This window comes from Thermochaetoides thermophila (genome assembly GCF_000221225.1).
Source record: "Thermochaetoides thermophila DSM 1495 unplaced genomic scaffold scf7180000011821, whole genome shotgun sequence".
Taxonomy (NCBI): domain Eukaryota; kingdom Fungi; phylum Ascomycota; class Sordariomycetes; order Sordariales; family Chaetomiaceae; genus Thermochaetoides; species Thermochaetoides thermophila.
Genome location: NW_006383037.1, coordinates 965924 through 980975, shown reverse-complemented (window position 1 = coordinate 980975; position 15052 = coordinate 965924). Strand labels below are relative to the sequence as shown.

The following is a 15052-nucleotide window of genomic DNA, read 5'->3' as shown; positions in this document are numbered from 1 at the left end:
CAAAGTTATCCTCCAAATGCCTGCCTGCCTGCCTGCCTGCCGAGCGACCTCCCATGTTGCCTTCCTGTCAGTCAAAAGAATAACATTTCTATGATGATGAGAGTGTGCTACGTATGGTGCACGACCGTATCATAAACAAGTGGTAAGTATAAAAAGAATCTCAGTTCGTTAATCAAAAAAAGAAAAATAATGCCAACATCAACGAAGCATGTAAGCAGGCGTCAACATGTCGGCTGGAATAAAGAGTGTAGATGGTAAATGTGTCGATGAAGATCCAAAGAAGGTATCAGAGGATGCCAATGATGGACAGAAGTCGTAAAAAGGGTAGGATGAAGTAGTGTATCGTCAAGCATCTCCTGAGATCCGCCAAAAAAAACAGTTCAAAAAGAATATCCAAAGGATGATAAACACAGCAGATACATTCGTCAATGTTGTATCCGGAAGACCAGAGTCGAGTCGGGTATCCAAAGCATCACTCCCCTTCACATTTATAGGAAATTCCCTTCCGGCGCCCCAAAAACTCCCACACTCCCCCTCCAACCATACCTCTCCGCCCGCTCACTCGCAGCAGACTGCTCCCGTTCGAGCGCCCGCTCCCGATGAGCAGACAGGCTGCCAGCCCGAGGATGCAAATGATGCAGATGCTGCGGCGGTGACTGCGGGGCAATCAGCGAGTGGTGGTCTGCCCCATCACTGACGATGCTCTGCCGGGTACTGCTGGGCGTGGCGCGGCCGCTGGCGGCTGACCCATCCTTGCCGCTTGTATTGGACTGGACGATCAACAGGCTACTGGTACTGCTGCTCAGGCGGCGGGTGAATTCGGAGAAACTGAGGCGCTTGCTGGAGGAGGTTGAGAGACGTTTTTCGTGGTGAGGGGTTAAAGATGAGGTAGTGCCTGTGGTGGTTGAGCTGCGGTGCAGTCGTGTGGCTGGTGGGGAGGAAGTAATGCTAGAGAAGGTGTCGTCGTTCTCAGCGTAGGCAGGGAAAGGAACCGCGCCGTCACGGCGGGCTGAAGAGGCGAGAATCGTGGCGAGGTGTGGCTGGCTGTGGGTGCGCTGAGACATGCTTGGGCGGTTGCTGCGAGATTTCGAGTAGCCAGTCTGTGGCCGACTTGAGGGACCGTTGCCTGATAAGGCCATTAGAGCCTCATGGTTGTATGCAGGCGGTGCTCTCCGGGCCCGTGCTGGGTTCTTCGGAGGGGGCTCGCATCTTTCTGAGACATAATCTGGGGCTCGTCGAATGCTCGTTTCTGGCATTGAGAACCGGTCTTCGATATCCCTTTCCCCTTCCCCAACAAAGCCGTCGCTATCATCATCGGTGTCCGAATCCCAGGCACTCTGAGGCGCTTGTGTTTCTGGGGCCGGCTGTGGTGGCGGCGCGGTTTCGCCCCGGAGCTTTGCTTCCTCGGCTTCACGCTTCTTCCTCTTCTCCTCGAGTTCGGCCATCAAGGCGTCGAAACGAGCAAGAGAGCTCATTTTCTCGTCTCCTGGGTTTGTGTTTTCGGAACCGGGAATGCGGCGTAACTGGAAGGCCCTATCCAAGATTGTCTCTCGAGGCCCGGGAGGGTCCGCAATCGGAGGCAGTGAACTCGGCGGTTGTGAACTGACGCTGTCGCGCCCCCTAACAGGAGAACTAAGCGCGGATGATCTCCCCTGAGCAGATGTCCATCCCTCAATGAAGTCACCCTGGTATTCCCCAATCGTAGTTGCCGGCGATGGAAGTTCTGCAGGGACTATAGAACCGTAGCTGTGGAGAGATACTGGAGGTTGAGTTACACTAGTCTGTGACGAGAGATCGCTCCGTTTCGAACGAAGACTCGGGGTATCAGAGAACGTCACAGGCCGATCACGGGGCGGGTAAGCTTGACCGGCACTCTTGGGGTAGAAAGTTTGTCGTGAGCTCTCGCTCCCACTTTCAGGTTTGAATTGTGTATCGCTGAGTTCCCGGCGAGGTGCGAAGGGGTTGATGAAAGACGGAGAGCCAGGGGTGATCGGGCTCATAGGGACTCGGTCAAGAAGCTGTGGCTGGATAAATTGCTGGATGAAGCGGGCCCAATCGTTCAGTGTGTAGCGCTCATCTCCAGGACGGAACATCAAGGTCGTCGGGCTTGTATCTCTCGAAGACGAGGAAAAGGTAGCGGTGCGGCTTGAGCGCCGCTTCCGGAGCTTGTCCAAGACGGGGTCAGGGAGAATGTTGATAACCAGTGTCGGAAGAGGAGGTCCTTGCTTTCGATGCGCCAGTGTTTGGACCTGGCAATCGGCAATTGAGGTGACCGAGAACTGTTGTATCGGCTCGACATCCTCCTATGGTTGCGAAGGTGAGAAGACAGTTCCCTTACGATACTCCACAGCTTGAATGCCAGAAGGTTGAGGAAGCCCTCGATAAGCTGTAAAACCTTACCTGTGCCTTATAAACAGATAAGAAGATCCCCTCCGTGGGAAGCTTCAGAGCCTCTTTGGTTGACCCATTCTTTGAGCGAGACCCTGGAGGAGGAAGGGATGGATCTCGGGACGCAGGCCCAACAATGACCCAGCGAGTCTTCGATATAACAGTCAGTAATGGGCTGCACGTCACCTTATCATGGACACCTCGAGATGGAGTTTTACCTTCCATGCAGCTCTCCCAATGATGGTACGATCAGGGGGCACAGTGAGAGCACCCTCCATTGTCGCAATGCTTCCTCTACGCCTAAGAGGCAGAGGAGACGGCAAGGGCGCCGCCCTCTGGTAGTCGTAGTCAAACGCGGTTGCCATTAAAGCAGACGCATCATGTATACTCGAGGCATCAAGTCGCGACAACCGAATGGCAGTTTTAAGGGCGACAGGATGGCTGATAGTAACCGGCAATGGCACTCTTACGCTGGTGGAGACTTCCTATCTCTTATCCAAGCAAAAGGGGGAGGGGTTCCGTGGCACTCGGAGCTCGCAGTCGTCACTGATGTCGGCGCCGTCGATAGCAAAGCTTCCCGTTCGCCCACACAGCGTTCGCGATTGACCAAACCGGCAGAGGAAAAGCAGGAAAGGCAACGTGGGCAGAAGAGAAGGAAGAGAAAAACCACAACGACACAACGAAACCTGGGGTTCGCTAGGTTACAAGAGAGCTGTGTGCGTGGCCGGAAAGTCTGGAGCGAGATTAATAAAAAAGACGCCTGGCCTGGTGCCCTGGAAAGCTGGAGCCCAGGACCAGGACCTGGATATGGATTGTGGACCAGGCAACCTGGAAAAGTCATGCCAAGGCGTGGTATTTGCCATTTTCCAGCGAGACATGCCTGCTGTGCAGCGTGTGCTAGCGTCGCGGCGTCAGTATCCGCACCTGGAGCCTCCCTGGACAGGCATCCTGTGAGCAGTGTGGGCACTGCACACACTTGCACACTTGTAATGGTGCTGCACTTGGAGCTGTCTGCACTCTGCAGGTGCAGTGCACAATGGAGAGTTTGGCAACAGGGGATCAGGTACCTAGGGGCACAAGCCCCACAAGGGCAGCGCGCTGCTACTCTCTCATTGGCTGTTCAGCGCTCAAGACGGTCAATCTCCGAGCATGGTTGCTCCTTCGGGCTTGACGCCCACGTCCCCTAGGGCTGTTTCGGTGGGCCAAAAAAGAACAGCGCCAAAAGTCCATTGCCGGCGCCTTGGGTGTTCGATCCCCTTCCAGAGGGTCATTGCTTGCAGCTCAACATTGGATCATCACGCTGGATCTTGCTGGAGATCAGAGGCTTGTTGGCTGTTTGCAGCGACAGCAGCCGCCCGGTTGACGTCGATCAACCATTGCCGTGCGACGAACAGGCGGATGTATTTTACAAGAACTTTTTACGCCCCCAGGTAATTGAACTTGTACATTACGTTTGTTGGCGCCAAGACCCGGGCTGACCCAATATTAGCCCTTTCATCGAAGAATCGAGCGAAGAATCGAAGCGTCAGTGGCCTCAGGTTCGAGAATATGGAGATAATCCTAGTTTTATTCTTACAGCTGCCTTGTTTTCTCTACAGCTTCTTAGCTGAGCGCCATGGACTTCTGCGACTCATGCCCGGCGTTCTTCCATGAGTTCCCTGAGAGAAAGTGCGTAATATAACACCAAAGGCATGTACCTACCCCCGCGCAGCTCGCCAATCGATGAAGTGGGGTCCTCGTCGTGGGTCTCACGCTCCCACGGCATCCGGCTAGGCTCATCAAGGCTAGCTTCACTCACCGTGCACCTGGATAAAAAGCAACAGCAAAGCCACCGTCAATCGCTTGACCCCAGCTTCCCGGCTCCCGCATAGATTTTGTGCGGAGACAGACGAGATTCACTGCCGATCAGCGAAGTTGGCAAGGAGGGGCATCACATCGCAGCTATCGGCCGGGCGAACGGCCATCATGATCACGCTAGGTGACGGAGGGGCAAAGGTCAGCTCGATGGCCATCGTGCGCCCAAGTGTGTCGAAGGGACCCGTCTCGTGGTCTTGGTAGATTGCTCATGCACGCTGCCTGCATATGGACTCTCAGACTTGGTTGGACTGCTGCAAAGAATGCTACTCTGCGCAGTAACCTTCAAACGCTCTTATGGCCTGCTATTCCTGCACTCTTTCATCAATCTGCATGCCCCCGTCTCCTAAACCTGGAACTGAGAGTTCCTGGTGTTCGGAGGCTGTTGTCTCCGGAAAGCAGATGAGCGGAAACCTCAATTCGTCCGCTGCTTCTATCGTTATGATCCATATATCAGTGGGACATTGTAAAGCGAAAACTAGGTCTCACATGACTTTCCACGCGCCTTGGGCATACCCTTTCCCCCACTCTATTCCTCTCACCGTTGCAAGCTTGTTCCTGAGTAGACGTTTTACGTCTCATTCTTTTTGACCACCGAACCAGAAAACAGAGAAAGTTTGTAAGTGAGCCGCCGTTTCCGCTGCGCTCCCGAAGGATCAGCGCCTTTCTGCGTTTGTCTCGTCCCTGGTGCAACGGGGGCCTATCTCACGCTCGGCATGCCTACACTGGGAAGACCGCAGATACCCAGTGTAAGGGTGTTACTTGCATATCGATCTTGTACAAGTTCAGGGTGTGAGCAACGAAGGTACGAAGGAATAGCTAGTACAGGGGCAAAACCAGCATGTGATCGGAGCAGCACAAGCTCGCCACACGGCCTTCACTCGGCCATTTAGCAATTATGAGTTGGTACACTATGGCTGCTATACACCGGATACATATCGCGATCGAGGAGAAGAGGGCCGAGTGAGGGGTAGATGTGGATGTAACCCCTGGGCGTTTGCCCCTGGGCAGCCCCCCAGCGCGGCAAAGCAGTCGGAGGATGTACACTAGCAGGCTTGGGCTTTGACAGCTGCCAGATAAGGGTGTAGAACTTGCAGAAGTCTGTTTGATCATCAACTTGCCGGAATACCTCCCAGCTCAAACTTCCTCAGGCACGAGGTCGTAATGGATGGGGTAAACGTGAAAGTCGTGTAGGCTCACGGAGATCTCCTAGCCCTTCAAACGCCACAACAGCAAAAAGTCACACAAAGGTGCGGAGTTTTTGATCAGTCAAAGCTCTGAACGCACAACGAGTTCAACCTAAGCTAGAGTTGTTCTAGTTTCTCTTCGAGTGGCGTCAGATGTGCCGTTTCTCCCCAAAGACTGGATTGACAAACGGGAGGGTTACGTTGAGCCGTTTGACACATCGGGGATTTGTCTTGTGACGCCAGAGGGCAAATCGGAACCACACATACGGATAGTTTTGCGGCTAGTAAATCCAAGACTCGGCCTGTCACAGAACTTCGAATAGGTAGACGTCTACACTGCCCGCCCCCTTCTCTCGTCCAGGACAGCCGCTGTAAGCTGCGATAAGTGAGATTAGCGATAAGTAGCAGGATGCAACTTCGTTCCATCCCGCGCGGTGAAGACATCTTACTAGCCGTATTATACCGGGACATTTCGAGCGTTGGCGCGATCTGTTCTGCTTGTGCGTTGAGACTTGTCGTGAACAAGGGAAGGAAGGGTTGGAGCGTTTCTTCGATCATGCAGGATACCTGCACGACCCCGGTCTGAACGCTAGCGGCGCATCGGTCCCACTAATATCCTAATGCAGAGAATCTTGCAGGGAGCCATCTGGTTGATTGGTCCATCTCGCGAGGCCAAATGGTCAGCCAGCTGGGGCCGTCTGGGGAAGAGCTTCTATCCCAAGCTTCCAGTCGCTAGAGAACTGATCTTAAGGCCAGTGCTGTTTCATCTCACTTTTTAATCCAAGTTCTGGTGGTTGCTCTCAACAATGGCGCCAACTCAAATGTTAACACCTATAGACTTGGGGGGGGGGATTCTCCCTCTTCTCACGCAGCTCGCTGACCTTGACGAGGACAAAGCCATAGGTAAGGTAGAAGCTGCAAACAGTCCTCACTTTCCGAGATGCCACGCCGGCACAGACTTAGGCATCTGCAAAAGTTTGACCCCGCGACATCCGGCGCTACGTGTTTCCCCTCAGAATCTTGTCATCGCTGGTAAGACCGATCTACCTCGGCCGTTGAAGTACCGGTGAAGGACGACGACAGCAAACCACAAAGCAGGTCGTGGTGCGGAATGAAAGGGAAAAACTTTTTAACACCTTCCCAGCTGCCAAGTTAGAGTGTCAGTTGCGACCTAGCGACCGGTCGGATGATCTGCTGCAACCGTCCCTCTTCGGCACGCCCAACCGGCCCCCCGTTTGAGGAATGGCGGCGTTGGGCCCGTCGGGAGATCTGAGAGACACACTCCATAATTGTCCGATCGGGGTGGCAGTTGTGAGGGGGGAGCAACAGCAACTACGGAATGAATGCCTTCGTCGTGCCGTTTCGTTTAAATAATGTCTTATCCAAAACAGGTCTTTCGAAACGAGTTGAGCCGCTGACGGCCGTGCGAGGCCCGTCGCAGCCACCAACAAGCGTTGACAAAATGCCGGTTTTAAGAGTTTTAGGGGAGGAGCAAACAAAGCCTCGGACAAGGGCGCAATAACCCCCCAAAGAATCACTCTCATCGCTTGCTCATAACATTCTGTTACCTGTCCCCTGTCCGCAACTGGGCCCTGGAATGAGGCTCTCGTGAAACCAAACATGAGAGGTTGCATTTAAAGCTACCTTGACCACTGTGTGGTAACATGTGGTTGACGGAAGAAATCCGGATGGTGGAAACTCTTTCAGTGTTTTCGATTTTGAAAGGCGGACAAATCCCCTTGCTCAGCTGGACCCCATTTGTGTGGCTCTCTGGCTGCATCGTCACCAGCACTGTAGCCAGGAACACTTTTCGATGTCTTTTTGTCCTCTACGGCCATTTTGTTGATCCTTTACGGAATTGAAAGATAAAGATGGGTCTTCTTGGCGTAACGGCTGTACGTAATCCTTACCTTGCACGTACAGTTTACCTACCTATTTTAGACTTTGTTTCGCAAAGAGCTTCTTGCCACCCCCTTTTTTTTCTTTGTTGACCTGCTCCTTCAGCTATGTTAGAGTTTTACACACAACGAATGTGAGAATGGAGCCATAAGACCGAACAATCCGTTCGAGAATGACTGTTCAAAGATTTTTCACATCCATTACCCGCTGGATGTGTGTGAATCCACGGGTCAAAATTGACAGCATCAGACCACCCAGCCGTGACCAGCACACGAGGCTGGAGCTCTCTGAAAAAGATGTATGCAAGTCTAGTTGTACACTATTTGCAGCGTACCGCAGGTAGAGTGCAGCCAGCCTTGGAGAACCGAAAGAACCTCACATTCAGTACCGCAGGTGATTCCAGTTGCACCAAAGGAGAGGCACTATTGATGCAGCCGCATGGGCTGTGGGGTAAAAATGACGTCTACCATCACCACTCATCTCGTTGCCAGACACTCCACCTGTTCGGCGCCATTCGAGGTTGATCAATTGCTTGCGCTAGATTCGCCTTCCTTCGCCGAGATTCTCCAGCAGGCAAGAGTTTATGATGCGTGTCTATGACAACGTCAACCCTAGCTGAAGTCTGGCGATGGGGACGGATACAGAGATGCAGACATAGCTCGGCCATTGGCAGCTAGCCCGGAGAAACTAAACAAGAACTTCCGTCAGTGCGTATTGATACCAGCCGCTTCTTCTACTAAGCATATACAGAGTGATCAACTGCTTTACAAGATTTACCTATTCCCGTATCATCGTCGAGCATCCTCGAGAGGAGGCTACAACGCCCAAAACTGGAGATTTCCAAAAGCAAGCCCCTCCCACCAGACCGATCTTTCTCGCTACCACGAGTGTGGACACTCACCAACAAACCCACTAACAAGCGAACTACGCGTCGATCACCGGTCATCACTTTTTTTAGCGTCTGATTTCTTCCGGTTCGACGGGTCTGGGCTCAGTCACTAGCAATGCACCAGCTCGGAGACCGGTAACAGTTGTCGTACCCGAACAACCGAGCTAGCTATCGCCGCGTGGTCGTAGCTTTGATATCTACGATTTCGGAGCACGCGTGGGAATTTGTGGGTGTGGCTAGCCGTATTTTGGAACCAAGCTCCGAGGAAAGAAACAGGATGGGAAAGCAGTGATTAGCTTTGATTTTACCGTTCCTGTGGATATCAGATTCAGCCAAGACTTACTAACTGGGTCCCTGTGATCGGGGAGCTTAAGTAGTGGGCATTCGGCGACTTCTGTGGGGAATAGGTGAAGCTAAAAGGTTCCGTCTGTTCGGGATCCAGCTTGTTGGAGAGTTCAGGACCTTCAGGTTGGTGGGTTCCTTGGTTTGAGCTGGGCTAGGCCACGCAATCTTTCAGGGCCGGGTGCTGGTAATAGGCAAGTAAACATGTGAAAAGGGTTATGGAACCGGGCCGATTGTGTTAGGATGATGTCCGTGTGTTCCGGGTTGATGAAAGACATTTCTGCGGTATAGGTGGGCTATATCGTTTTGACCATCTCCAACACGCCGTCTTTGTATGTCGATCTTGCTGGAGACGACAACCTAGATCACCTGATCTCGGTGGAAGTGTTGACAAACATTCAAGGGCAGCGGCTGACAGCTCACGACTCCTTTAAAAGCACTGCGATTCACTTGGAAGAGAACTGTGGAGGTCGATGTGTCAATATTTGAAGTAGATAGCTGATGGTCTAAGTAACAGGTTCTAAATTTGCAGAATCGCCCGCTGCTCTCTTCTAGATAGTTGTCTGTGGATAAGAAGTGAAGTCGTCCCATGTACAGCGAACGCCAAATGTTGGCTTCATGAAAATAGTGGATGGACTCGGTAAGGCTGGATCCTTCACTTCATGCAAGCAACCAGGGTGAGGAACCCTATGAGAAGAGGTATGAGATAAGTGAGGTGAGTGCACACTTGAAGTACGATTTTGCACCTGCCCTGTCCTTGAGGGGAGTACCTAGCTAGCTCACATGAATGTCTTCTCAAACCTCTTGAAAGTATATCCAATGAAAGGCAGGCACATCTCTGGGGTGACCTCCTCTTCTTGAAAATTACTTGCGGTGGCTTGATGGCCATTCGTGCCGTTAGTATTGGTAGGCCCATTGCTAAATCCTTCGCCCTGAGGTAGCTCGTCAACAGGGAAGCACGAAGTGTCTTCGTCAGATTCTAGGTGAGGTCGGAAAGGTGCCTCAATACGGCGAAGGGAGTTGAAGTCCACGCCGGCAAAGAATGGATGAGCCTTGATCTCGGCAGCACCACCGCGGCTACCGAGACGACTTGACGCGTCACAGATGAGACTAAAAGTGTAGAGTGTTAGCTTAAGAAAAGAGAGAGTAGATGACCGTAATACGAAGGTCAGGAAGTTGAGTAAGTGAACGAAGAAACTTAATTAGGAAACTGCTAGACTGGAAAAAAAAAGCTCATACCTTCTTATCAAGTGGGCTGCATTCGGATGAAGGTAGACATCGTCCGGGAAGAAGAACGTCTGACGCCAGTTGACAATCTTGCGGTAGGTATCATACGAGTTGTCCGAGGCGAACGGAGGCCAGCCTACGAGGCACTCGTATCTATAGAGTGTGAGTAATTTGCTCTCCGACCTTGCTCAGATCGTTCAGGAAGCCGACAGAAACCCTTACATGATTGCGCCGAGTGACCACCAGTCAATCTCAAAAGAATACCCCTGACCGGTGAACAGCTCAGGAGCAATATAGTCCGGGGTCCCAACCGCTGAGTATGCCATGAGTCTCCTGGACCGTCTCCATTCATTGATTTGAGCACGGTTGCTGACAGTTAGGGCAATCTCATCCAGGTTAACTGAGTTCCTGTTTGCCGGCTTGTTGTTTGGAGGAGCCGGCTTTTGAAGGAGTTCCCTGTAGTAGCTGTGGTCGTGACTCTTGCTGAAACCCTTAGAAAGACCAAAATCAGCCAGCTTGACATGACCCTCACGGTCGATTAGGATGTTGTCCGGCTTGATATCGCGGTGAATGAAGCCCAGGTTGTGAATGGCCTCGATGGCCATGATCATCTCAGCAGCATAGAAACGTGTGATATCCTCAGAGAAAATCTGATACTTAATCAACAAGGCCATCAAATCACCTCCCGGCAAGTACTCCATTAACAAGTACAGGGACGTGCTGTCCTGGAAGGTTGTGTACAGCTTCACAACCCACTCGCTGTCAGACTCGGCCAGGGCGTCTCTCTCCGCGCGCACTCGGGGAAGCTGCTCATGGGAGACCATCTCTGTCTTGGCCAGCCGCTTGAGGGCATACACCTTTCCATCTTGCTTCTTGCGAACCAACTTTACTTCTCCAAAGTACCCCTTTCCTATTGTCTTGATGGGGATGTAATTGGAAAGCTCTTCCTTGGTTCTTAGGAAACGTAGATACTTGGCTTCTGACATGCCCCCGAGCTTCCAAAGCTGCTCGCGCCGTGGTCCCACAGCAGGATCTTCGAGGCGTCGTTCAAGGTCCAGCTGACTGATCTCTCGTCAGCTAAGTGTCTCTTCCGCAATCTTGAGTAGTCATGCTTACCGTTCATTCCGTTCGCGGGCTCTCCTAACACCATCTTTGAAGAACGCCTGTGCCAACTGAAAGCAGCGCTTCTGGTTGTTATTTGCCCGGGGGCCGTAAGCCTCAGGACATCGTTGAGGAGGGGCTGGCGCAAACTCGAAGTTATCCATAATCATGCACACAGGGGGAGTGAATGTGGTCTGAGTCAAATTACGGGATCGGCCTTGCAATCCCAACGAACTTGTTCCAAAGCCTTCAGGTTAGACACGAGTCGTGCGGAAATGTTATAGCATCAAAAGGCGACAGACGTCGAGGCAATACTGACTGAAGGGGATGATGTCCCCGTGGTGAGCTGTAATTATGGTTATGATGGGCATCGCCTCACAAAGTGCAATGGCGGCTTTAGCGGGCCGACCCTCAGGGTGCTACGACACAGGCGCTCTCCAACCGCTTATGGCGCCCGTATTGGCACGTCATGCGCCTGCCAACCCCGACGATCAATGGACGCGGCCGCGGTCACATCTTAGAGAGGGGGCCAAGGTCTGACAGTGCGTGGGGGGAGAGGAGCACCAGTCCCATCATAAATTTTATTATGATCAGGAACTCTGGCCTTAAGGCAAGAACGCCGAACATCGAATACGTCTTAGCGACCACACAGCTTGATGAACCCCGGGGCAAAGATTGCACAACTTGTGTGTAACTTGGGCTTCGATTCCAGTCTGTCGACGTGTGAAGCTCGCAACACACATCGAGGGGCATCTCGGGCCTCGCAAACGGCACGGGTGTGCTTGGAGTCTGGGGCGCCCCTCACTATGGCCAGCTTTGACCAATCACACGTACGGACAGTTAGTGCCTGCGGGGTGGCCAGCTGGTGGCTGCCCCGTTACGTACCCAAAGTGGAGCTCGATGTTAGCAGTGGTGGCCGCCACAGCCTGCCAGCAAATGCACTCCAACGCGCCCCAAGGCCCCGCTGGTGCCAGGCTGTCGCTGCAGCAATTCACCGACCAAGCGAACATCCGTCCACTGACAAGCAACAGCAGCATCGAGCAGAGAGAGGCAGCTCCGGGCATGGTTGATTCGGAAGCTCCCGTCCACTGAGTTTCCGAGATACAGCCCGGTTTTCCATCCTTCATCCAGTCGACATCCCGTACGGCTTTCTAAGCTTCCGGTGCTCCGTCCGTTCCCATCTCAAGGTCCTTTGCGTCGTGCGCTGTCCGTGACCCGGTTCTTTATCTCCCGTCAACTCCATCCCAAAGCTGGCCCAGTCACAGTGTCACCCCCAGACATCCATCCTCGGTCTCAACGCATTCCATAGATAGATCCAATATCAGCCAACGCTATTCATTCTTCTTCCCTCCTCCTGCTCCCCATTGATCCGACTGTGCCCAGTCCGGCACCGCCTATTGCAAAGCCTACGTCTGCTCTTAGCAAGACCTACGTCTGCGGGAACGCCAAACGATCCCGCGGACCAAGAACGCTCTCGCCGTGGCGGACCAAATCAGCCAGATTTTCTCCGACCAACCTGCTATTCCGCAGCTCCCAGACCCTCCTAGCAGCGATACGTCCCGTCCTGTGCCAAGCTCTTCACAGCAGCCCGTTATTTCAGGTGTCGGTCCTTCGTCCTCCAACGTACGGACCGCCCCTCAAGATATCGAAAGATTGTCGTCACCATCGCATCGCTTGTCTCCGGCACAGACACTGGGCCGAAGACAGAGGTCAACATTTGAAGAGCCGGAGGACGGGGGAGGAAACGCCCTCGCTTCAGAAGCCGACGCTTCCCGACCCGCTACTAAGAGACAGCGCCGCGACAGCATGTTGACTGACCACAACAACCACGCATCTTCGAGTCACGCCTCACGCCCCGTGACTAACGGAACACACGCTGTGGGGAACGGTTTTCGGGATACTGCAGACTCATTCGGACACTCGGGAACCGCCGCCACTATGCAGAATACTACGCTTAATGGGAGCAGCAACTCGGCGGCCGGACGGTTGCCTGACTACTTTGGCCACAGTCGGGAAGAGGTTACTCGGATCCTGATCCAGGCCTTGGATGACTTAGGATATACAGAGGCTGCAGAGAAGGTGGCTCATGAGAGCGGTTTCAGTGTGGAGAGCGGAGATGTGGCTGCCTTCCGGCATGCTGTACTCAGCGGCGACTGGCAGCGCGCCGAACAGTTGCTTTGCGGGAGCGGTTCAAACGGAAGCGGGATTGTGCTGGCTCCTGGGGCAGATCGGACAGCTATGAAGTTCGAACTTAGGCAGCAGAAGTTCCTCGAGCACCTCGAGCGAGGCGAGAAACAAAAGGCACTTGCTGTGCTCCGCCTAGAGTTGACCCCCATCTGTCACAACCGGCCTCAGATCATCCAGGCTCTGTCCCGTTACCTTATGACCTCTGGGCCTGAGGATCTCAGGAACAAGGCAAACTGGGATGGTGCAAATGGAAGATCCAGGCATATCTTGCTGTCGAAGCTCAGAGGTGGGTTACAAGTATTAGATACTTGCGGCAGCAAATGCTAACATTGTGAACAGAATCCATCTCCCCTTCGTCTATGCTTCCCGAGCATAGGCTCGCCGTGCTTCTGGACTGCGTGAAGCAAAGTCAGATAGATAACTGCCTTTACCACACTAGCAACGAGCAGCCGTCGCTGTACGTGGATCACTTTTGCGATAGGAGCCGGTTTCCCACGGAGGTTTTGGTCGAGCTTTCCAAGCCCGCATCGGAAGCGACGTCTCGACAGGCTGAAGAGGTCTGGCAGATCCGGTTCTCCCCTGATGGCAAGCGGCTTGCCAGCTGCGGAACGGAAAAGGCCATCAACATCTGGGATGTGGAGCGTTTTACGCTCGTAACACAGCTAGAGGGGCATGCCAAGGCGGGTATCGGTGATGTTGCGTGGAGTCCTGATGGAAAGTATTTGGTGAGCTGCGGCTTCGACCGTTCGTGGAAGCTTTGGGACACGAATGTGAGTCTTCCTCCCCATTTTCCGGTCATAGGGCAAGCCATTTGAGGCTAACTGATTGTTTCTTGTAGACGGGCGAGTGCCTGAAAGTTGCCGACACATTTGAGGAGCCTGTCAGCAGCTGTGTATGGACCGACGATGGCCAAACTTTTGTCACTGGGTCTCTCGACAAGGCCAAGCCTCTATGCACCTGGGACATTCAGGGTAACTGTCTGCATACATGGACCAAGTCACACCGGACTTGTGATATTGCGCTCTCTCCTGACCAACACTGGCTAGTTGCTATGACCGAGCAAAAACAGCTGCACGTCTACAACTTTGCCACGCGTTCGCACGTCTACGAGCTGTCGTTGACCAATCGGCCGACGTCGATCAGCATCAGCGCTGACTCACGGCATATGCTGGTCAACAAGACTGATCACGAGGCTGTTCTGATCGATATTGAGACCCGCGAGACGGTTCAGAAGTATACGGGCCAGAAGGGTGGGCAGTATACGATCCGGAGTGACTTTGGTGGTGCGAACGAGAACTTTGTTATCTGTGGCAGTGACGGTGAGCAGTTCTCTACATGTTCCATTCGTTTTTAAAAAAATATCTATCCTGTTGCTAATGTCTGATCTTTAGACGGACACGTATTCGTCTGGCACAAGATTACAGGGACACTCGTTCATGAAGCTGAAGCGCATCAGCCTCGTTGCAACGCCGTGGCGTGGCACCCTACAGATCCGTGCATGTTTGCAACTTGCGGTGACGATAATAGAGTCAAGATGTACGTGGTCACTCATGTCAGTGTTTTGCCAGTTGTAGCTAACCGGACTGTCATGTAGCTGGTCGTACAAGGATCGGGCCAAGATGCTACCGGGAACGAGCCGGCAGAGCAATGGAGTCTCCGACATTCGCAGCCTTTTAGGTCCCGAGATGTGGGCTTAGGTGTCCCCCAGCTCGAAGACCTACAACCAACTGGTTGCGTTTAGCTACCGATGATCCTGAGCGTCTTTCCTGTTGTGTCTGCGTTTTTCCGAGGATGTCAGGGTCGTGTCTGAACTTGGAATATGGTAGGGTTTATCAGATTTTTGTTCTTCAGACGGGTACAGTTGGAGATTTTTGTAAAGGGGTAATGAACGGCTTGGCGTATTGGCTTTCAAGTTCAATTTCTTTGCTTTTCAGTGTTTTGCTTTTCCCTATCCCTACGGATTCGCGAAGCGGTCACA

At 53.0% G+C, this 15052-nt stretch overlaps 3 protein-coding genes across 3 annotated transcripts; 1 reads left to right on the top strand and 2 right to left on the bottom strand.

Moving 5' to 3' along the window:
* Positions 1–488: 488 nt before the first annotated feature.
* CTHT_0061840 (uncharacterized protein) lies at positions 489–2666 on the bottom strand (the record flags this gene model as incomplete). Its single annotated transcript, XM_006696437.1, has 2 exons — positions 489–2303; positions 2607–2666. The coding sequence occupies 2 exons, from the start codon at positions 2664–2666 to the stop codon at positions 489–491; spliced, it is 1875 nt and encodes a 624-aa protein (XP_006696500.1).
* Positions 2667–9338: 6672 nt separating this feature from the next.
* On the bottom strand, positions 9339–11057 carry CTHT_0061830 (uncharacterized protein; the record flags this gene model as incomplete). Its single annotated transcript, XM_006696436.1, has 4 exons — positions 9339–9669; positions 9799–9939; positions 10009–10848; positions 10903–11057. 4 exons carry the CDS (start codon positions 11055–11057, stop codon positions 9339–9341), a joined length of 1467 nt encoding a protein of 488 aa, XP_006696499.1.
* Positions 11058–11787: 730 nt separating this feature from the next.
* On the top strand, positions 11788–14771 carry CTHT_0061820 (uncharacterized protein; the record flags this gene model as incomplete). Its single annotated transcript, XM_006696435.1, has 6 exons — positions 11788–11970; positions 12310–13360; positions 13414–13844; positions 13913–14393; positions 14466–14610; positions 14669–14771. The coding sequence occupies 6 exons, from the start codon at positions 11788–11790 to the stop codon at positions 14769–14771; spliced, it is 2394 nt and encodes a 797-aa protein (XP_006696498.1).
* Between the last annotated feature and the right edge of the window lie 281 nt (positions 14772–15052).